Source organism: Ixodes scapularis, unplaced genomic scaffold, assembly GCF_016920785.2.
Source record: "Ixodes scapularis isolate PalLabHiFi unplaced genomic scaffold, ASM1692078v2 PGA_scaffold4__175_contigs__length_147842914, whole genome shotgun sequence".
Lineage (NCBI taxonomy): Eukaryota > Metazoa > Arthropoda > Arachnida > Ixodida > Ixodidae > Ixodes > Ixodes scapularis.
The window spans coordinates 110839270-110862781 of NW_024609879.1; the positions used below are offsets into that span (position 1 = coordinate 110839270).

The 23512-nt window shown below is 47.6% G+C and overlaps 1 protein-coding gene across 5 annotated transcripts in view; it reads right to left on the reverse strand.

Annotated features, from left to right (window-relative positions):
• Positions 1 to 23512, reverse strand: part of LOC8029018 (lysosomal-trafficking regulator) — a 90698-nt gene that overhangs the window by 59883 nt on the left and 7303 nt on the right. For all 5 annotated transcript variants that reach the window (XM_029980950.4, XM_029980951.4, XM_029980952.4 and 2 more), the window contains exons 6-16: positions 20773 to 22964; positions 19054 to 19209; positions 16928 to 17108; positions 15693 to 15853; positions 13442 to 13526; positions 9666 to 9775; positions 8745 to 8882; positions 8027 to 8195; positions 6785 to 7026; positions 3505 to 3694; positions 1121 to 1311 (exon numbers count right to left, since the gene is read on the reverse strand). In XM_029980950.4, coding sequence (XP_029836810.2) covers positions 1121 to 1311; positions 3505 to 3694; positions 6785 to 7026; positions 8027 to 8195; positions 8745 to 8882; positions 9666 to 9775; positions 13442 to 13526; positions 15693 to 15853; positions 16928 to 17108; positions 19054 to 19209; positions 20773 to 22964 — 3815 coding nt within the window. The remainder of the gene's footprint in view (positions 1 to 1120; positions 1312 to 3504; positions 3695 to 6784; positions 7027 to 8026; positions 8196 to 8744; positions 8883 to 9665; positions 9776 to 13441; positions 13527 to 15692; positions 15854 to 16927; positions 17109 to 19053; positions 19210 to 20772; positions 22965 to 23512) is intronic.

A 23512-nucleotide genomic window follows, 5' to 3' on the forward strand; every position in this document is an offset into this window, starting at 1 on the left:
TAGTAAAAAATACAGCAAAAAAAATGAATAAAAATGAGAACACAGACAAATATGGTTTTGGTTAAATTAAAATAAAGTTATACTATACCATGTATTGAGATGCAAGCTGACAAGACATAGTAGTTACAACTTAACCCAGAAAAAAAGGGTGGGAGACAAAACCAGAATGACAGCATTTCCAAACAAAGCTGTCATAGCTGACAGCTGCGTTATAAGATGAGGTTACAACTTTACTGCCCACCACTGACAGTTGTGCTCACACAGGATAATGTGTCACACCAAAAAATATGTAGTAAAGCACGACACTGTACATGAAGATAACAGATGGTGTCAGACACCCCCCTCCCCTCATTTTAATTCCTGGGGAAACCCCTGCCTCAATGCTAGATGCCTCGAGGTCTACCCACTATTTTTTCAATCAGTCAATAAGAGCTCAGCATTCTGCCATCATCGCAACCCCTGTGCAAAAAGCAGACAAACTTGCACTCCGCATAGTCTTGGAATCGCACGCAGCGATGAAAAGACGCATGCGTAGAGCTTTAGCGCATTTGCCTCTTCGGGTGGGTTAGGTATTCACTAACAATGACATAATTGTCTTCTCTTCTATAGTCTTCTTTTCTTGGATGACCTACCTGGACTGACAAAGCAAACTGTTACAAGTAATAGAATAAAAAGAATACTGCACTTGGGTCTTGGAAAGACAGAGGCAATGGCTCGGCGAAAGGCTTCAAAGTTGGCATGCTTTTCGTCAGTCTAGTTTTAACTACAACGGGTTCTAAGAGTGACGAAAAGCCTGCCAGGCCTGAAACGGTTCGCCGAGCTTTATACCCACTGCCTCCTTGCCTACCAGACCTAAGGGCAGCATTTTTTTTACTGTCTTCAACCCTCTGTAGTTGGAAACCCTCTGTAGTTGGAAGCAGAGTATCTTCTGGGTTAATAACCCAGAAGATGTACTCCGCCTTTAGCGTGAGCTTTCTGCCTTTGACGATGCTTCTGTGCACACGACATGGAAGCCTGGCAGAAGCCAACGAGCGCGCAGCAGAATTGGAGCCTCTGGTGCATTCTTAACCTGTCACCTCAATGAAACTGACTCCGCCCCCTTTGTCGGGGGATGCGTCACCTCGATGGTGGACAGGGCCTCCCTCAGGTTCCCCGCCAACTGGGCCCAGGTGGGGGCGCTGGAGCGCACCGACGCGGGAGTGACGTCCACCACTAGGGGCTCCCTCTCGTCCAGCAGGCAGCTCGTCGGGGCCACCGCATCAGAGCCCCTCGCGTGCAACGCCAGGCACTCAGCCGGACCCAGGCAGGCTCCTGGGTTCGAGAGGTTGGGAAGGTCATACCCCAGCAGGTAGTGCAGTTCTTTGATTGAACATATGGTTTTGCCTACAAATTCAGAGCCTTAAAAAGTGCCAAAGAAGCCACGGTGAAGTTAGACCTGACCTTCTTTGGCCAATGTTTGGGTGTTGTGGCCGTAATTTGCTGAACGAGTGCCAAAGTTAGGCTACGCTGCTGGTAGTTTGGCTGTCGTCTGGTATCTTTGGGTCTAAGTCACCTAACAAGTGCCAGAACTGGGCTCCTTCCGGTTGTTAGATTTTCCCGTGGCAACTTTGGGCCTAGATTGCCAAGCAAGTGCCATATTTAGGCTTCCCTGCTGGTTCTTCGATTCGTATGTGACGTCCTCGGCTCACGCCCGAAACTTTGGCAATTATGTGGCAAGCCAAAGAGTTACGGAAACACAAGAGAAACATACTCTGGCAGAAACGCCTTGGGGCAAACAGTACTGTAGGACTGACTTAGGGCCCTAGGATTGCCAAGCTTGTGCCAAGCTAGGCCTTTCTCTTGCATGCTACTTAGGACACGACTATGGTCACAGACAAGGTGAGAGTGGCAAGGAGGAGCTTAGGGTATCTCACCTCGAGCGCGAGCTCCCTATCTTCGACGACACTTCGCAGCATCTTGCACCGCGAATGCTCGAGCACAGATAAAGCATGGTGAAAGTCAGAAAGTGCATGTCTGAAGCCAGGCGTTCAAAAGACATGACCTGCTGTACTCACTCTGTCAGTGACTATAGGGCTCAATGTTTTTTATATATACCGATAAACCTGAGCCGGTTTTATAAAAAGTAGAGAAAACAATTGATAAGTCCAAATCTAAGTTGTCTCTCAATGAGATATACCCAAGCGATACGGAAAGAAACCCTTCATCTCCTTCACTTTCTGTTGACTCGAGACACAGCCACCCCCTGGAGTGTCCCCAAGGCTGTTTCTTTTTTTGGAAACCAGAGCCCTTATATCTAACTTCCTTCTCTTACCAGTATAGAAACGTTTTCCAGGCATTCGAGCCACATGTATGCTCCCTGGATGTTTGGGGAATTCAATGGCTGTCTCCCAAAACATTATGATGTCATATGACGTCTCATGTCAGAGTGTCAGATGAGATCTAGGTGTCACGTCACGTCATGAAGTGACGTCACACCGTGATATCATGACGGCCCCATGGGCCGTCATGATATCATATGGTCTATGGTCTATATGGTCTATGGCCCCTATCGGCCTTGTGTACAAAATGTAGCATTGCACGAATATTCAAACAGTAGTTTCGAATAATACACTATTCGATATTCGCTTCAAGGTGAACTGCAATATTTATACCTTTCTAAGAGTTGAAGTGTTGAAGGGTCAGCTCTGTTGAGTGCGCTTCTCATTGAGCACCTATGCACTGCAAGAAAGCAATTCCCATGACGCTCGCAGTCCCCACTTGTTGCTTCTTCGCAGCGCACGGGTGCTTGGCGAGAAGCGCACTCAACAAGGCTCGCTTCACGAGCACTGCTTCCCCGCTCTGCACAGGTGCTCAGTGAGAAGTGCATTCAACAGTGCTAACCCACTGCAATTATTAAACCATTTTATGTATCCATGAACAATCGAAGCTGTAGTAAAGGTGCACAGTGGTTTAGGTAGTGGTAAAAAATGACTTAAGTGCAACAAAACATGGGTGAAAAATATCAAACTCTGCTACACCAAGGTTATTTATTATACAAGTGTTGAGTTATGTTAGGCAGCAATGTCTTGACAGCCAACGTTCATCATTCACTCATATTTTTGGTCAAATTTGAAATAAAAGAATAGTTGCATAAAACAAGCAGATTTATGAATCCCTTCAATTAGCATAGCTGTAACAAATTTGTTGTTTACATGCCATAGTTCATATAGTCATATTAAAAATAACTTAACTTAGAAGTGGGCAAGTAGAAGGCTGAGAACAACCAACACGAATTCAGCAGAATTTTTGTTTAAGCATGGTGCACAGTAGTGAAAGACTTTGAGAAACTACTCGCTATTCGATTAGAAAATATTCGGCAAAAACCGCTATTAACTTCGCACTCAAAATCCACTGTTCGCAAAATTAGTAAAACGTAAAGCTGGGATCCGACGCTGGAATATCATGCTGGAACGTAACAGTTTGCTCGTAGAAAACCGAATGTATAAAGAAAAGTTAAAGGCTCACCTTGAAAGAGCATGACATTGCCAAGTCCCCACGAATCCCCGGTGCCGAGGGAGGACGCCGAAGCGTCGTTTGCACCGCTCTGGCCCAGCAGAACGGCAGGACCGGGCTGATGAGAGCACTGGTCGCTCACGATTCCATCCAAGGGCAGTTCCCAGGTCTGGTCGCGCTGTCCGTCTATTGTCACGGTCACCTGCGACCGTAATCTTGCGTCCAAGTACCGCCGTAACAAATCTGGCGCCCGGGACGTGTCTCTGACTGGTGCGCGTACCATGTCCCGTAAAGTGGTCTCTCGATTCTCGCCCGACGACATCCCAGAAATGTCGCGTCGCCGACGGCCACAGTCGTGGCGGTGTCACTGCGGTGGTGGCGACACATGCTTTCTTATAGACCTTTCCAGCGGCAGTCTCGAACGAAGCGATTTACAGCGCGTGTCCCTGGTTTTGAGAGTGTATGTCAGTGTTGCCCGACTGCACTGAGCTGTGGAGTTTCTCGTCAGTAGGCTGTGGCAGCCTGCGTTGGGCGCAATTCCGGACGCTGGTGGCGGCTGAATTGCCGCGTTTTCTTTTTTATCTTGTGTTCTGTCGCGAGCATAATTTATAGAGGTCTTTAAGAAAGCAGTTCTCTATTTTTGGGGAAAAAAAATAAAGAAATGAAAGCTGTTTTGGTGAGTCCGTGTGCGACAGAACAAATGCAACTGGAATGTTTGTTTCATTTTATGTTCATTGTTTTACGACACCGTTAATTCAGCCGTGTCAATCTATAAAGGTCAAAATATTTGACCACACGGGATATCCGTACTGCAGGGATATTCCCCGCCCACAACATAAAATTCAATGAATCTCATCAATCGAACAAAAAATATATTGTACGTACCCCTCGGTGCCGCGTTATCCGAACAGGATTTGAGAAAGGTCTCAAATAACACAGCATGTCCAATATACAGTGTCGACGATAGTCACTTCACGACGATCGGACGGAATCTGGCGTGTTTTGGGGAACATGTAGAAGAGAGCTCCTTTTTTTGCACAGCTTCATAGCAAATGAACGAACGTGCTTATTGTGTCGCCACACCCCGGACCCGACCCTATCAGCTAGTTTTTGCGAAGACCCGGAACGCAGCCTGGAAGGCTTTTAGGAGATTATCTCGACGGAAATAATCCTCCAAGCACGTCGAACTGCCTGCGTCGCGGGCTGCTTGACGTTCGCTCTCTTCGTTCGTTTCCTGCGAATGCCGAGCGGGCTACGAGCTCTGGTATTCCCTGGTTCTCACTGTGGAAGATAACATACAAAGGGTAAGCATCCTAAACAGGCGAATAAAATAAAAACTTCCAAGAAAAGCCGGCGAACTCCCAATGCACAATGCAGGAGGGGAGTCACGCTGACCGGGTTTCCACAGCTCAGGTGGGTGCCAGAAATTTCTGGCTGATAGGGGTCGCTTGATACACAAAATGGCGGCAGCCAGAGCGCTCTTTTTGGAAAGGTCTATACTTTTTGCCGAGACACTCTAGCCATTGGCCGCCAGGATCGCGACATCCGACCGCATGGCTTGCCGGCTTCTCTGACATCGTCTGTCGAGCCCTCGGGACCACTTTTGACGTACAGGTAGGATGGGACGCTAAAGACATTAGTGGGAGATGTGTTCCGAGCGCCGCAGCCACAACTTAAGAGCCAACAACGAAGGCTTCACTCGCTCCACTTTCGCCCGTTTCCCCTTTTTCCAAATCTTCATTTCTTTTCACGGTGCCACCGGAAAGACCTAGATATCGAGCAGAGTTTTCAGCATAGCCTAAAGAGGGAAACACGGGGCACGAATCGGACACGAGTTCTGCGTCGGCGATTGGCCGAGACTCGTGTACAATCCGTGTTTCGGGTTTGCATCTCTAGGCGACAATGGAAAAAAAAAAAGCTCTCCGGCTTTGTTAACTAGCAAGCGTTGCCCCAAGACGGCTCCTCTCATAGTCTGGAAGAGGAAGATGCTAAAAGAATTATCTTCCCTGCAGAGCACCCAAAGTTGCGTGTCATTCTTCAGAGAGGCATACAGCAAAGGTATATATATGCATCTCGACTTCGACGGGAACGCTCCCTTCAAGTACCAGGCATTCGAGAAAAAATATCTGCACCTCAAGGTCAAGCTTCCATGACCCACGGAGTTTTTGTTGTCCCTCAAACATTAAGACAGTGTCAATTCAAATAACATTTGGGTGCATAATCGTGAGGTTTGACAGCATTCCAGTGACTTCTGGAGTCACATTCTATTGGACTGGTCCTCTGAATTTGATTTCGCTTGGAATCTGTTTCTCGGCAAATACGCGACTCTACAGCGCAAAACTAATTCGGCGAGGTATTTAAACGCCACCTCCCAGTGCTCTGCGTAGAAAATAGGGCTGCGAATCGATTAAGAATGTTTAACTGATTATTCGCTTCATTAGTCTAATGCTGAAGAAATATATAAAAAAAAAAAAAATAAAAAAAAAATAATTAAATAAAAAATAATAATTTAATAGAATTGGTGAAGTATTGCAAAATTATGTAAGATACTATTAGTATTGCAAACCAAATAATAAATTGCAAAAATATGGATAACGTCGGCGATGCCGAAGTATTAACTTTTCATTTACATTTGCCAAGAGCAAAGAGTCCCCTTGTTTGCTACCCGTATCAATGAGTCGTGCCGTTTGAGACAACCTTTCATATGGCACAGAAGTGGCTCAAATGCACAGGATTTGTGAGGAGTTCCTAAAAGGGTCCCTCGTAGACCAATTAGTCAGCTAACAGTGTGGTTGGCAATAAACACATCAGTAGGTGAATCGATTATTACCAAGCCCTATAGAAAAAAGTCGCCGCTTTGCCATACTAGCGTGGCAAAGGCAGTGATACTAAAACAGAATCTGATGTTAAGACGTAATGTTTCCACCCTGCCTGAACTCCGATGCACTCGAGAAAGACCTTCGGCTGGCTTACAGACTTCCATTTTTGGCTGGTAGGGGAACTGAGATGGTTAGGTGCAAGCCATACAACACTTTCTGCATTAAAATTAAATTTTTTGGAGGATGTAGAAGATACAAGGTACTGGCTCTAAGAGTGGCAGTGGCAGTAGATCTAGCAGCGAAGCGATAACCATACTGACTCATACGTAAGCACCCAGTGGTCTCTTCCCGTCCAAAATCGGTACCAACTGAACTGCCAACTCCTTTTTTTGTCCACTCTGCGACGACGCAAAAGGTCATCACTACAACAATTCAAACCGATTCCAAATGAATGCCAAGAGCATTGCACCCACCAATGCATTCAGGCTGTCGTGCGACACCTTCTCGCGGTAGCATAGCGCCAAGTGGTGCCAGCTGCGGCCAGACAGCGCCCCCTCGAGGCTGCACTGAGAGGCGCCATGGCAGGCGCCGTCGTCCGACGCGTCTCGCGTGATCCACAGCGAGAGGTCACCCTTCTCCACGTCCTCTGCCCAGGCTTCGAGGAGAAAGGACCCGCACCCTACTGACACCAGATGGAGCCGAGCACACTTGCGGCCTGCAGGTAATATGGACGGGTCGTAGGTGCGACTGTTTACAGCCACATGCCTTGACACCTTTTGGAATATCTCACGAAGAGGGGGCACGCTGGGGAACACTGGCAGTTTTTGTACATTTTCCTTTTTTTTTTTTTTCACACTTCATTCTTTATTTTTTGGCTCTTAAAACTTTTAACGATGCTATAAACAATTGTTTCGCGTAGACAGTACATACACTTGATTTCGCAAACACCGCAAATCCTTCGCGCTAATGAAATGCAGTTCCAGGGTCGCCTTTTTGATGGCACAAGCGTGCAGTCTCGTCACGAGAGATAGAAAGAACTCGGTCGTATGCAAACCCGAGTGTATGAACGTGCCTTAAGGGGGCACTGACAGGGCATTTATGCTCGCCAAGTTTTTTATTTCTCTGTGACGTACGAGAGCCCAACTACCCAGAACACAATTTGAAGCTCGAAATTCATTTTCTTTCCTCCCAAAAACTGCCGATTGAGAACTGGAGTGTTTGAAGCGCGTGCACTGTCTTCTTCTTGGTCACATGCCGTTTTCTACAGTTTAGACACAACCACCAAAGATAACCATAGAAAGAAAATGTAATATCCATTTTTGGCGGCTTCTAAAAATTTGCAAATACGTTGACTGATAAAATAAAAGTTGCACAGCCCCGTGACTTCCTTCAACTCTCTCCTCCTCTATATTTCTTCTTCCTCCCCAGCCCAGTTTCGGTTTCGGTTTTGAGCACTTGCGTTTTTTTTTTTTTACTTTTATAAAAATATATGTGAGGCTATAGCAAAATATTGATTGGGTAGTCTTCTAACACCATAGTAAATATCCTGGAAAAAAAAAGAAATTCTGAGAGGAGTTAGTGCCCATTAATTGATCCGAACCGCACCAATTACGCATTCGCGTAAATTGGTGCGGTTCGGGATCCCGGTTGAAGGCAGCGTAATTCTAACTAAAAAATTTTTCGGCGCTGGATTAAAAGTTGGTTTCGGAGCTCACCCGAGAGGGATCCGCTGCGCAGTGAGAGCCACAGAGAGACAGAGAAGCCGGAGGCACGGGGACACCAGTTGGAGTGGTCCGTCACCGGCAGCACCAACACCGCCTGTCCCCAGGCACCGCCACGCTTACGGTCGGATGCTGACCACGGACCGTCGCCCTCGGCGCCTCCCTGCCGAGAAACGCTCGTCTGATCAACCGTGTGTGCCCTATCGCGTCTTGGATAGAGCGGCCGACGTCTCATGCTGTGGTTATGCCATGCCTGCTTGAAGAGTGGCACACTCATCCACTTTATGCACCCTGAAGCCCTCTAATACACCACACCCTCAAACCCTCCACAAGTCTCATTAGCCCAGTTTCCTCAACACATGTGGTTTATTAGGCGGTGCACTGAAGCAGCTGGCGTGGCTCTGTGGTAGCATGCTCACTCCCCAACCAGAGTGCCCGAAATCAAATTCAGAAAAAAAAGCAGCGAGTTATGGGGTTTTTTGTTTCAAGCATTTGGCGAAATCGACGACTGACGCCCTACAAATACAACTACAACTACGTCATTTCAGGCGGGGAGAGGAGCCCGTAACAACTATCACTGCAAAAATTGGCAGTCACGAGCCACTGGTACATGAACAAATGTGACACGGCGAGAACGGAAGAATGCCAATGACATGAAAAGATCTCATATACTCGAAGTGCAGCTCTCAAGCGACTCAAGACGGTGCCATACCTCAGGGCCGTGGGAGGCCCCAGGAAGCAGCATAACCTCGTCGTCGTCGTCGGCCCCAAGAGCTGGAAACTTGAGATAGCACTGAGGGCCCCGGTCCCCGCAGTTGGAAAGGGCCAGGAGACCACGTAGAAGGGGACCCTGCAACAAAGTCATCTCGAGCATTCCTTTGCGAGACCCGGTATTCAATACCAATGGTGTACGTGTATGTCTAGATCGTCAGAGGAGTCTCGTTCTAAAGAAGAGAGACTGCATGAATGAAAATGAGCAATCAGTTGATGCGGATATTTTATTTCGTGCCTGTTTGTCATAAATTTCTTTAAAAATTTCTTTTCACTGGTTTACGTAGCTTGGGTCGAAACTGAAACCATCCATTACCGAAATATATACTATACTTTTAATATTTTCAAAGTTCATTTACAAAATCAGCATGCTATTTGATTTGACCTCCAAATCAAATAGTGCTAGCGCAGATCTGCTATAGAAGCGAGTTTTTCAGGGAACTATTTTTTCCATAATCAATATTTTAGGTAAATATGAGCATATCAAATGCCTGTACCAGTATCAACTTTGCTTCTCAACATCTAAATGTTTATGATACCAATCTTCACTATAAAGCGACGCTGATGCATAAAAAAACTCAAAATTCAAAATGCATAAAAAAACTAAAATATTTTAAAAACAATTCGAACATACATAGTATGTTTAGGGTATGTTACGGCCGAGTAGTCTTTTACTCTTGAATCAGAGTTTCGAGGTAGTGAAATGCAAGATTTGAAAAGGAAAACATGAAACACAACTAAAACGGACGGTGGGAAGGTCTGCTGCTCTTATTGTCCGCCTTTGCAAAAACTTTGTCTAAAGTGTGGCGAAGCAAGAGTCGGGGAGGCCCGAGGGACCGAAAGGGAATGTTGTGCAGCTCACAAAGGCAGAGCGAGGTCCCCTAAGAAGCTGCAAGTACGCCACGAGGTCCCTGGAGCTCAGGCTTCGGCGACACAGCAGCACCAAGAGTGTCACCAGGCTCTCCTGAAGCTCTGCAAAAATTGTGGCACCAGTAGCACAAAGGTGAGAATGGAAGGGAAAAGCTACAGTTGTCCTGCCTCCAGCCCAAACTTCTTACCTTCGACCCTACCTCGGCAAAACTCACTCATTAGTGCTCTCGCTCACCTCATCACCCTCACCGATCAGGCATGAGGTGAGGGTGAGTAAGTTTGTAAGCCTCAAAAACTCAAGATTTTGAGGTTGAGTGAGGGACGCGAGTTTGGTGAAGGGCGTGAGTTTGCGAGTTTGCGAGTTTGGTGAGGGGAGTGAGTTTGTCAGTTCAATGAAGGGCGTGAGCTCGGCAAGTTTGATTTCAGTAAGGGGCGTGAGTTTGTGAGTTTAATGAGTTTATCGGTTCAGTGAGGGGCATAGTTTGTGAGTTTGGCGAGGGGTGTGAATTCGGTGAGTTCATGAGTTTGTAAGTGAGGACTTGAAGGCAGTGTTGTCGAATCGTGGCAAATTTCTAACAAACATACCTCCAAGGGACAACGAGGAACGCAACTCAAACGCATGTAACATAAGGGGTACTTAAAAAAAAAAAAAATTTACATGCATTGTTTATCTCTACCCCTGGCGTTGGGCTTTTCATGCAAGGTAGGAAATTTCCCATGATTCGGCAACACTGCTTGAAGGTAAGTGCGATCGTAAGGGTAAGTGAGTTTTTAACTTTTTATTTTGAACTGGCTGTGAGTTCAACCAAAAATGCTGACATCTGCCTTCGACAACGCTTGGGCATCTCGTGACTTCAAGCAAACGCATGCAGCCGAATCATGACAGAAGGTGTGGTGTGTGTGCCAGAGGTTCGAAAGATGTGCCCTGTCGTTCTCACTCTGTTGGTGGCTATAACATATATTGACCCGTCTCACTATCTATCACAATACCGGGTGTTTGCAAGAAAAGTTTGCAGCATTTCTCTCGCCACAAAAACAAACTACTGTATTTACTCGCATAATAAACGCACTTACATAATAAACGCACCCCCCACAATGGGCATCAATATTTTTACTTTTTTTTTTCCCCTCCCGTAATCAACGCACCTCCAATTTTCAGGTCAGTGAGTCTTGAATTGTGTACAATTTAGCAAGCCACCCAGCCAGTTTTCTTTTGCCGCCAAGCGGTCAGGCCAAGTCAAGCCCAGACTGCTCTCGTAATGGCCGCAAGTGCGTAGTTGCTGTAGTTACGGAAGTGATCAACCGTGAAACCAAGCGTCGCTCACGCTTGACGAAGCTTAAGTGGAGGAATTGCCGAGCCCCGGACATTCTTCGCCTATCGGATGCATTGATGTCAACAAACAAGCCGTCGTCTCTGGTCCGCTTTCGGACAGTGAAATTATGAAAGTGGTTAGGCCTAATTTCACATACTCCGGGTAAATGCGTTTATTTAATCCGCAACAGAACGGCACGGCGAGGTGCACGCTGCGCTGTAGGCTGAGAGTGTCTGGTAGCCTCTCTGTGAACGTAACTTGAGCCGTGCGAGCGGGCTTCGGGGGTCAGCGGTTGGACTTCGTATGAGTTCTTATACGCATAGTCGCGGATTATACCTGAGCGTGCCCGCCCAATACTAGCAATATATATCGACTAAGATGCTCGTGTTGCTTTTCGTTCTGAGTGAGCTTTGTAGGGCGCTTTTCCTTCGACTAAAGGCGCCCCAAAAGCACCCTAAAAAGGTTTGCAATTTCATGAAGCATGGTTATTGTTACTGTGCCATGCCCCCGACCAGCCGTGGGTACGCCTCCATCACTGGAGTCGTGCCACAGTACCTTGCCGTGTCATATTGGCATCTAATACGACAATAGTGCGTTCATTATGCGAGTAAATACGGTAGTGCCGTAAATTCACGACTAAACGCCCATCCATGGCAAAAAAATAAAAGGGTGAAAAATATTGGGATGACAATCTCTGGGGATGGGACGGAAAAAATTATTAAGGGGGAAAGTCAGAGTTAGCTTGACGGGCTCTGAAATTTCGCTCGCTCTTATAGGTCGACATTTTTTTATTAAAATAGAGACTGGCCTTCATTCTAAAACCTTTTATATACAAAAAATCTGTTTATAATTTAATAAATAGGGAGTTTTCTATAGTAATACAAGTTCAGGAGAGATCATTTGCTCCGCGAATCTCTGTAATGCCTCGTCTTCAGGTCCAAAAAACATTATCAGTGGTTACATTTCTCCCGATCGTACACTTGTTTATTGCGGTGCCCTGAAGAATCTATCAAGGAGGATAGTTGTACTCATTAACCGATGCTTGATATACAGTGTAGACCACATATAACGTATGTCGCGGGAGTCGCGAAAATCCGCACTATAAGCGGTAACGCGCTATAACCAAAACATCAATTTTTCAGGCCAAAATACATGCCATCAGACAACTTACCTTTGTGAAAGAATTTATTTTATGTTAGATGAAAAATAAAGCTTAGTTTGAGGAAAGTCTTTATTTCAATAGACTAGTACACTTCTCTCTCAAGTGTGCCACCCATTTTGAAAGAAATGAGCGACTTTTGCCTGGCGCAGCCTTTTACTGGCGTCGCGGGTTGCGGACGCACGTTGCGAGCGTTCAGGATTGCTAAACCTAATCACTTTTCTCCGGCGATGAAAACGCGTGAAAATTCAGCATCCTTTATACGGTACGCGCCAGTAATACCTTCAACTTGACCACAGGCACGAAATGCTCCAAATAAGAAATCCGGGCGATGTTCGAAAACACAAATGCTTAGAAAGCACCACTGTAGTCGAAGTAAACAAGCACGACGACACGGGCGTTTCTGCCGTCTTGACAGTGCCGCCACGACACCGCCACACGAGTAGGTGGATCTTACCTTCTAGTATGTGCTGGGTTATCATAGCGACACACAACGAAAATTCACAGTCAAGGATAGCGCTTTTACGCGGAACGATGAGCTTCCACCCGCCGTCTAAGTCGACGATCACAACCGACGCCATGTTTGCGGATAGAAGCAGCCGGCCCGCAACCGGCGTGCAATGCGCGCGAACACTTCTCCTCGACCTGCGATTGGTCTGTCGTTGCGGTTGTTTCCAACACAGCGGAGGGACGCATGCACGTGAATGACACATGCATGCGTCCCTTTGTCGCTAAGGGAACTGAAGCCTCCCTCTTCGTTTCTCCCCGCTCCTTTGAGCAACCTCCTTGCCCCGCGAGTGCCGCTCGCGGCTAGCGCCGTTATCTAGTGTCGCACAGGGAAGCATGCTCGCTGTGCTGGTCAGTCGGCGCGGTCGGCGGGCTGTTCCAGAAACTGCACTATAACCGGTATTTCCCTTCGCGAGCCTGCATTTTAAGCGGTATGTAATTACATGGAGTTCTATGGGAGGCGAACCGGTGGTTTAAAAAAGCCGCGTTATACCCGGTCCTGCACTGTAAGCGGTTACGTTGTAAGTGGTCTACACTGTATCTTGTTCTCATTCAATGTTTCTTGGTTTCGTAGTTGTGCCGCCGCAGTCATAATTAACTAAGAAAAAAACAAAAAACATCAATAACAGCAATCTGATGCAAGTCTTCAAAAATCTAAAAATGGGCAAGCAATGATATGATGCAAGACCTTACTTCACTCGGGCTTTCCTCAACTACAACTCCCTTATCCTGCTGCTGCTTTTCATAAATCTCGGTTCTCAAACTGACATTTGCCGTCCAGCAACATACCTAAGGTGTGGTGTTCCGGAGAGTCTGGTAGCTCTCGCATCTCCAGCAAGCAGCCCAAGCCATGGCACAGCTTTCCGACAGCACCCTAGAAGCAAGACATCATTACCAAAAGAACCTGCCTTCAGACTCAACACCTGTGCTCCTCCAGCTTGTCTCAAACTACTTGGAACAAGAAAACCTCAAGTTCAATGAACCGCAAACAAAAGATAAATTCAGACCAAACTACCAAATTGGTGAAGCTACAAGGTTGTACTCCGCCACATTGAGTGCCTGTAACAGTAGCACAACCCATAACTCCATTTCACTCCATTACATTCCCATTTTTGAAGCATGGAACGATTTACAATGAAACAACCTACCTGCTCACAGGACTTTGTTCATCTGCACATCCATTGCAAGGTGTGCCCAATGGCAGAGCTAGTCAGCTCAACTGGTTTAGTTACTATGGCCCCCCCCAACATAAGCAAAACAATATACATAAGTGCTTGTTCGGAATTTTATACCAACGTATGCTCCCCTCTCCACCTGGAGTCAAACCCAGAACCTCCCAGTCCAGAGATCAATGCTCAAACTCTGTGCCAGCTGGATGCCTTTCTATGTGCACAGGCTAAGGAGCCTACAATGGGTCTCCTACTACAGTTACTATATGCGAATACTCTTGTAGTGCATACTGATAACGTAGTGGAGGGTGACAGAAATTAATGAACAATACATCCTTCTACACTCTCCAAAACAACTCCATGCAGTTCACAAGTTTGCAGATAAAAGGTCCAGCCAATTTTTCTGTATAAATCGTGTGCTCAACACATAACTCCAGATCGAGAAAAGCTAGAGCAGCGGTTCTCAAATGGGATTCTGCCGACCCTTTGAGGTCCATGATCGTACCCTAGGGGTCCACGAAGCCCTGTTTCATGAGTCAACCCAGGCAATATAAGTTGTCTTTTTTCACACTGAGAAGAAACATACCAATTTTCGGGTGAGTTCTCTCTTGTTTATGTCAACGAGATAATTCTGCTTCACACTAGCAATTATTTAAATGAATTTATTAAATCACTATCATGATTAACACCTTTCTATTCCCCTCAGCTTGAACGGGGTCCTCCATCATCTTTGCCTATCTGCAAGGGGTCTGCGCAACATTAATGATAGAGAATTACAGCGCCGGATGATAGATATGAAGAGAGCGCCACAAAGCATATTTTTCTTTTTTTTACGACAACTGTTAGCGAAAACCACCCCGAGGGATTGCGTAGTCGTCCTTCAGAAAACCTATAAAAAAGAAACAAATGCACGCTAAAAAGGCCAGGCGAAAAAAAATAAAAAAAATTGTATAGCCCATTTATATTACGTGAAGATGGAGGACCAGCGAAGCTGGTCCTCCATCTTTATGTGAATTTTGAGTATGATTGCAACAGGACGTCCTTGAGATCATCCCAGCTAGGATGACTTCAAGGACGACTTCAAGGACGACCTTGAGGACAATATCTAGGATGATCTCAAGGACGACTTCTAGGACAATGCGTAGAGGACGACTTCTAGGATGACCTCAAGGACGACACCTAGAGGACGACATCCAGGACGACCTCTAGGACGACCTCGAGGACAACCTCTAGGACGACCTGGGGGACGATGTCTAGGACGACCTCTTGGAAGACCTCAAGGACGACTTCTAGGACGACCTCATGGACAATGCCTTGTGATGATAACAAGGGATCAGCACCTCCCTATCAAATAATGCCAAGGAAGGCTGACTCACGCTGGTTTCCTCCTCTTTTTATTTATTCACACTTGCCACGACCAATGGGGAGTTTTCTGTTGACATGCGAGGACAGATTTTTCCCCAGACCCCAGCCCATAACAGCTTCGCTGTAAAAAGGAACAATGAGCACATGCTGAAGGCAAAGCATTGCGAAAAGACACCATTCTCACTTTCACAGTGGCTGCGAAGCCCTGTTGTGCCAACACAAGCGCACTACTATCCGTGCACATGAACGCATCTTTCAGTTGTGACGTGCGGAGGATGCTCACCGTGGACAAAGTGCAGATTAGGCACAGGGGTGGAATTGCGAGCATATTCAAATCCGTGCTAAAAAAACTTGAAAAAAAAGAAAGTAAAAACACCGTCACAATTATGGCGATTTTAGGCGAACGCCGAGCCGCCGCCGTCGCAACACCCGTTACGCGGTGGCATAAGTGCGCTTGGATTTTTTGGGAGCCACCTTCCAGCCAGCTTAAAATGTAGGCTGCCCACCTGCTCCACAAAAAGGTTGAGGAGGAGGGAGTGCTGGGAGCAGAGAGCGGTGAGCCGCTGTACGGCGTGCAGCACCACGCCGGCCTTGACGGGACACAGCCGGCACACCAGGTCGAGGACCAGCGAGCAGACCTCCACGTAGCACGTCACAGACACGTCGCCTGGAAAAGTCAGAGTAAGGGTGGCGATGTGGGTTAGTTGGTTCATACTGACGAAAAGGCAAACAGCGCGCAGAAAACGGGGACAAGAGGAAGTGCAAACAGGACAAGCGCTTGTCCTGTTTGCACTTCCTCTTGTCCCCATTTTCTGCGCGCTGTTTGCCTTTTCGTCAAAAGTCAGAGGATTTCCATTTTCAGCTCCGACAAGGCGGAACGAGACATAGTGCAGCCACCGACAGCTCGAAAAATGCAGGGCAAGGCCCATTATGTCCCCATCTCGTGATTCGCCCTTCAGCGTTCGTCAGAGAATGCTGCAATTTCACTGGCTACGGCGCAATAACAAAACGCTCGGAACTCGTCTCGACTTCTGTTAGCGAGCGTCGAATTCCGTCGAAAAACTACTTCACGCACTTTGATTTAACGCAGGACAGGATTGATGACGAAAGTATGACGAAATGCCACGAAAAGTTATGAAATGCGTGACACAAATTTTAAAGGAAATTAATAAAAACAAAAAAAAACATGGATAACTGAGAAGAACAATTGTAGTAACAAACTGAGAAGAGAGAAGGAAATTCCTAACTTTCCCCAACGAGAATCCAATCCAGGACCCCAGGATTCTAAGCAATACTGTGCCCCTTGCAAAGTAATAGCTACCCTGCTACACTAAAGGTTTTCATGTGACCCTATCCCATGAATTTGAAGAGCCAGGGGAAAGTAGGGAAGTAGCTTAAACCAACAGATTCTCCGTATACTGGCTTCATCCGTAGAATCGAGGAAAATCTATCATCCCATGCGCTCTTACCTAGAAATAGATCATACGGCAATGAAAAGAACCAAACTGCTTGGAACCTGGTCAGTGAACTATTATTAATTTCACAGTTTTACATAATATCTAACTCGATACACACAAAGGTACACAAAGAAAGAAGAATCGCCTCGCGGGTCATCGCCGAACATTCACAAATCGAGCTACCTCTGTCCCTTGCTCGAGAAAACGGAGGTAACCATGACTGGGGAGCTCTTCATGAGATGCAAAAGGATAGACCCAACAGCGAGTCAGAATGCAACTCTCACCTGCTTCTCGTGAGGTGGCCGAGGTGCCATCGGGTAGACATGCCGAGTCGTCCTCTGGGGTCGACTCAGAGTCCCCCTCGTAACCCAGCTGTTCCGCCGACAAAGAGTGCTCTGAGGTGGTGCTTGTTCCGCTTTGAGATAACCTTCCTCTCTTAAATTCTGGCTTGCCACCGCCGCTCCGCTACGCAATGAGACAAGGAAGTAACACTTAGTTTCGTTTCCAGACGCTGATTCATGCATTCGCGTCCGAGTGTGGTCAACGGCGCTGCCACTACTTGAAGCTGTTTCCAATGAGAGAACACATTTGGCGCCATCTACTGAGTAGCCCTGGAACATTTCCGACTTTACGACCAGACATCAGCTGAGAAAGACTAGCTTCCTGCCGTCTTTTGGTATTTTCGGCACTAGTTAGGCTTGTGCAAATACCCAGATTTTCTAATTGCAGTTTGGAATAATATGCTACTCGATATTCGTTTTAAGATTAACCGCAATATTCATTTTTTTCTAAAGTGTGAATCACGACGGGTTGGCGTTGTTGAGTGTGCTTTCTAACGAGCACTGGTGCAGTGCAGAGAAACAACACTTAAAGAGCTCTTTTAACAGGTGTTGCTTTTCTGCAGTGCACCGGTGCTTTACAAGAAGCACACTCAATGGGGCAAATCTACCGCAAAAAAAGTACACACATAGCAGTCGCGTGCTTAGAAGAGAAGCACTCTTTCAAAGCGGGACAGTGCACTAGCACACATCTGGTGTATTTAAAATGAACTGGAAACTTTTTGAATGTTGATATCTACATTGCAGTAAAATTTGAAAAATCAAACAGTGGCTATTATGCGAGAGTATGTTAGGCAGAGATGCTCTGACAACCTGCATTCATCCATACTGATAGTCTTTTTCAAATTCGAGATTAAAGAAAATATGTTTGCACATAACAAGGAGATTTATCAATCCCCCCCTATCATTTACAGCTGCACATCTTTAAAGATTTAATTTTATGTAAAATGTGTCCTTTACCAGTCTGTAAATATAGTTAGATTACGAAGAACTTCGCTTAGAAATGGACAAGTGTAAGCTTGGCAACAACCTTGACGAATTCATCTGGGCTTCTGTTTAAGCATGATGCAGTAGTGGAAGGCTTGGAGAAAACTATTTTATTAGAAAATATTCAACCAAAATTCCTATTCGCTTCGAACTCAAAAACCACTATTTGCAGATGCCTAAGTAGTATTCATGCAACAGATTTCACCTCAGCGAAGTAAGGCTAAACTAGTGTAGACCCTAAAACTTGACTTGCTTAAAAGGTTTATTGACAATCCTTTTAGCCCATTCCCATTTACTGAAGTAAACAATTTTCAATGTGGATTAAAGAATGTGCAAGTCATTTTTAAAAAAAAAAAAGTGATAGAACACAAAAAAGTCGGAAGTCCAAAAAAGGAGATTACATTTTTAATAAATATACTAGAGTACTATTTTGACATTTGTGACTGGTGCCGGACAGGGAGTAATGTTGTTCGAAAATCGATTATAACATACAGACGTCACATATTTTGACTATGATTTGCCCTTCTTTTGAAATACCGAGGGCATAAGTAAATAAGGCAAAAAGAAAGCTTTTTTTAACACTTTTGTAGAAAGCTAAGGCTGGTCACGGCCACTAAAAGAACATATATCATACACATAGATAGGTGAATGGACAAGGCCAATTCCTATTAAACGGGCAGCTGAGCGCACCGCCGAGCCCCGACGATAATGATCAGGCAGCTTTTTCCCTTGTCGGGGGGCAAGCCCGAAAGCGTACAAGGTTAAGATAGCTTAGATATAAAAGAGAAAGCAACCCATACCATGGACAGCATTTTCTATTTAATGGCAGACTCCTCTTGCAGAGATAGGTCGCAAGCATGCGCGCACTGCCACGTCGCATGGCAAGGAAGAAAGCAAGCGAAAAAGCGGAGACGCCTGCAGACGATCGACACTTTCACCGTCTCCTTGCAACTCCCATTGCAAACACGGCCCATAAATCACCTGACCCCGATCGAGTGGTGGAAAACTCTCTGTGATCTAGGATCTCTAACACGGCTCCGTCTCTAACGCCGTGCAGTGGCGACAAGCAGACGCAGGAACCTCACCGTGGATCGAGGCGACTGCGGCGGCTGCGTTCGATGCACCAGATTTCCCAGAAGGGCGTCGAGAAGGCAGCGCCACTCGGCGGAGCTTCGGCTCACTTCGAGGCATCCGTGCAGCTGGTTCCGCAGCTCTCTCACCAGATCCTTAGATTCCAGGAACTGCGGAACAAAGATGAGCGTTCGCGCTCGTTTTAGCGCGTTCTGCAATGGTCGGTGACGGGACGAGAGCGACGGGCGCTTGCTTCGGACACCCGACCGCCGGCACGCGCTTGCTGCCCCCTGCCGTGCTTCGTCTTCGCGTACGTGTTTGAGGCTTACCTAATGCTGAAGTGCTCTCAAAGGTAGGAAACTCGTGTTGCAGGCGGGGAAAACCGAACGACCTCCCAGATGTTTGTTATCCAGTCAGAAGCTGCGTTTGATTTCCTACACTTCCTGCACCGGTGCAGAAGAGTGTAGAGCAGTTTAGTACTTCCGGCATGTCTATTGATATACGACCAGAAGTATGTCGCCCTACACTTTTCTTCACCGGAGCAGGAGATGCAGGTAAATTGAACGCAGCTAGTGTTTGTGCCTTCACCCATTCTAACCCGACTCGCTGTATCATTCTAAAACAACCTCAGGGAGGGGGGGGGAGTGTTTCTGCGTGCTAATCGGGTGTAAAAAAAAATTTGTATAAATAAACCACTGAATAGAGTGCATCGAAACCTTTCACAGAGGTGTCTTTAAGTGGTGCATCGGTACTAAAATTTCACGGGTGTGGGTTTCGTGAAAAAATATCTAAGCCTAAAATAATCCTTTTTTTTTTACCTATGCACAGGAAGAAAAACAATAAAAAAAACGTCCGGTTGACGCTGCTGCAGATAGATGGTACCACACTGACCTACTCATAGAAACTTTCACATTTTTGCTTTATGTTGTGCCATTTGTGAGTGGCAGCGTCGACTAGAGGGTTTCTACCATTTTCCTGCCCGCGCATAGAAACAAAACACAATTTTTGTGGGTTTACATTTTTTTTCCTAAAGCCTACTCCTGAAATTTGGGTATGACAAAATGCACCACCTAAAGAGATGTTTATGAAAAGTTTTATTGTGCTCGGCTCCTGGGGTTTGTTTATATATAAATCTTTTTACGCAGTAATCCGATTGCCATCTTCTACAATCATGATCACATGACCTTTTGTGTTTACCTTCATTGTTTGGTTGAACACCTTTCGTTTGGTTATTTTGAAAGGTTGTGCACCTTTCGTTTGGTTATTTTTGACACTCATTTTACCTCGTATTGTGCTCCATGTCGGTTTTGAGCTGCGACGTTCTAGTTCTTGCTTTTGTTGTTAGATTTGCACTTGCTTTTGCTTCATTCTTTTTGTTTGTTGTTTTATGTCTACTGCTAACTTTCAGGGGGGCAGAAACTCCCGTTAATCACACTAGTATTACTTTCTTCTGCACCTTCACTGCAGTGGTAAATGAATTCAAATTCATTACTTTCTTGCTTGTACCTGAAGCCTCTTTCATAATCAGAAGGAAAGGAAATCATGAAAAGCTGCACTTGCAAGAAATAAATGACATGCTAGTGAACAAATTAATTTATTTTACCTCAAAAGTCTTCAGAAGAAGGGGGCACTACACGAGGGGTGGAGTGACGCACAGCAACAAGTCCGAAAACGGCAACAAAAAAAAAGATGCACAAAACGAAAGACCGACAATGGCCAAACAAGCGACCCACCTCAGACCACAAGCGCAGGGGACACAGCTCGAGCAGAAGCGACAACAGCGTCTCCAGGGCGGCGAACATCCTCCGGCCGCAGGGCTCGCCACGGGCGGCCCTGTCCGCCATCCAGAGCAGCAGACGGTAGCCTTCCCCGCAACACTCCTCGGCGCGCAAGCGGTGACGCACCGCGCCGTCCTGTGCCACCCTCCGGCACGCGAGCCAGAGCTCCGCCAGCCGAGACAGCTCTGCCTCGCGTTCTTCCGCCCCTCCGTCCGCGGCTGTGCAACCGGCCTCTCCCTCCAAGCTGTCATCCATGCCAGACTCGCGAGACGACGCCTTGACCTTCCGCAGGAACTGTCTCGTCTCGGCCGCCAAGAAACGCGAGAACATCCCAAGAGCTTCCCAGTCACCGGTCTCCCCGTCAACGCTGCTGTCGGCGTCGCCATTCGTGCTGGTGTCGTCTGCCTCAGTGTCTGCTTTCCGCGGTTCGCAGCCGTCACCACGGTCGTCTGCATGTTTATCTTTTGCGGAATCTGTGGTGGCATTCTCGGTGGCGGCGCCATGGCCAGACGACAAGATGAGGGTTTCGAGGAGAAGCAGCGCGGCATGTCGGAAGACGGGCGCCGTGGAGTTGGAGAGGAGGCTGTAGAGGATCTTCGTCTGCTTCGAGTCGTGCGGAAACAGTGGTGAGGCAGATGGCCCAAGAAGGGCGAAGGCAGACAGGGCAAACCAAGTAGGGCTGGACTCCGGATCCCCTGCAACAGACGCACTCGACTCGCCGAGCGTAAGAAAGCAGGGGAGAGCCACGCGGGAACAGAGCACGCTCCGAAAGAAGGGCCTTGCCGGCCCCAAGACAGAGAGCAGGTGCTTCCCGACAGACAACTGGACCTCCGCATTTTCGTTGCCGAGTAGTTCCGCGTAGGCAGCGCAAGCGTCTTCCCCGGTTTCCGAACGCTCCAGGCAACTGGGGCACGTGTGCGTGTAGAGACCTAGCTGGTTATAAATACACCTCTGAAGTAACTCGAGCAGACTCTCCCTCTCTTCTGCCGTCTTCGTACTCAATCCTCGAAGAAGAGGAACGCTCACATCGCTGAGAGTGAGGCAGCAACACACACCGCAGCGACTGAGCGCTTTCATAGGGAGCGGGCGCCAGCGAAGCAGTGCACGGCACAGTGCGGCGATGCAGCAGCTGCAGGAGTGCTCGGCAACGCTGTGGCGCTGCCTCGTGCCGAGCGATGCGTCGTGGTGGTGCAGCTGCACAGCACCCTCCTTCCTTCGTGCCACCTTGGCACGCTTGAGCGAGAGGACGATCTCCGAGAGCAGGTCGGGGACGGACGGGACGGGTGCGGCTTCTGCAACCGACACTGCAAGCTGTGTGCCTCCGAGGGAACAGAACGCGTGCACTGCGTCGACAAGCCAGCGGATGGACGACGCCTCGGAGGCCGGGAAAAAGCGGACCGCGTCGCGCAGAACGATGAGCGACGCGACGAGATAATCCGCCGCGGCAGCAGAATCGCCGGATTCGAGGGCACCTCTCGTGGCGTCGAGGACAGAGTTGAGAACTTCAAACTTGCGGATGGACGGGTGGGCGTAGCCTGTGCCAGCGACCAGCAGTTGCGAAGACGCTGTCACCACAAGACGCAACGTGGCGCGGGCCAGCGAAGCGCAGTCCGATTCTCCAAGGAGCCGACGGAGTTGGGGGTCGGTGTTGGGCAGGTGCGCGAGACTGTCCAGGAGGTCGACGGCGCCCGGGAGGGTCAACGCCGAGAGCGAAGCAGAGAGCGCGCGCCGACGGTCACCCTTGCATGACGCACCGCACGCCTGCCTCAAGAGTGTCACCAGGCAATGTAGTAGGAAAGACGGCGACACTTGCGCCGCCGAGAGTTCCGCTTCCGACTCCGTCAGTGGGAGCTCTTGGGACGAGCTTGGCCTCGCGCTCCCTCCCTCCGGCCGGTCGTCCCAACCCTCGCTGGCCGAGTCAGCAGCGGGGTGCACAGTGGGGAACAGAAACGTGCTGATCCGAAGAAGCGGAGGAGGAACTCCTCTTCCGTCGGAATCGGTCGAGTCTGAAGAGCAAGCGGGGGTGTCGGTGGATGGCTGGCTGGAGCGGCGGCGGCGGCGGCGTTTGGGCGTGTGGCTCGTTGTACTGGAGCCAGCGGCCGAGCAGGAGATGAGGCTGGGTTGCTCGAAGTGCCATTGGAATGTGCCTAGAAGTGCAACAAATAGACCCTTTTCAGTTTTCTGTGCCATCTGACGGCTCAAAAAGCAGCTTTAGTTTTGATTAACTAATGACAGTCATGAAACCGTATTTCACTGGGCACAATCACTTTCGTATGTCAATAGCAGATGAGAATTAATACTTCTTCGATCGCCTCATAATTCTTCCTCGATTTGTTTCAGTTTCGGTAGTGTGAACATAAGAATCGATCAGTACAAAGCAGCGACTCATAAACCCCTTGATTAAATTTCCACCAACAAAAGTATTTAGAGCCGAACTTGTGCCAAGAGACTGGTTGGACCACCCTCCGAAATAAACCCTTACCGTGATATCCCGATATAGACCACCCAAAAACGAAAGCAAATCGGGTGAAAATAAGGGGTAAGCTAACTTTCGGTGATCAAAAAAAGTAAAAAAAATGCTAGTTTTATCTTTTGTGACTTGTGATTGTAAAGAGGGGCGATGAAACCAAAGACGATTGTCCTTTCTAGTCAGCAATGTTCGCTTATCTTTTGTCGTGGCCAAGTAACACCATTT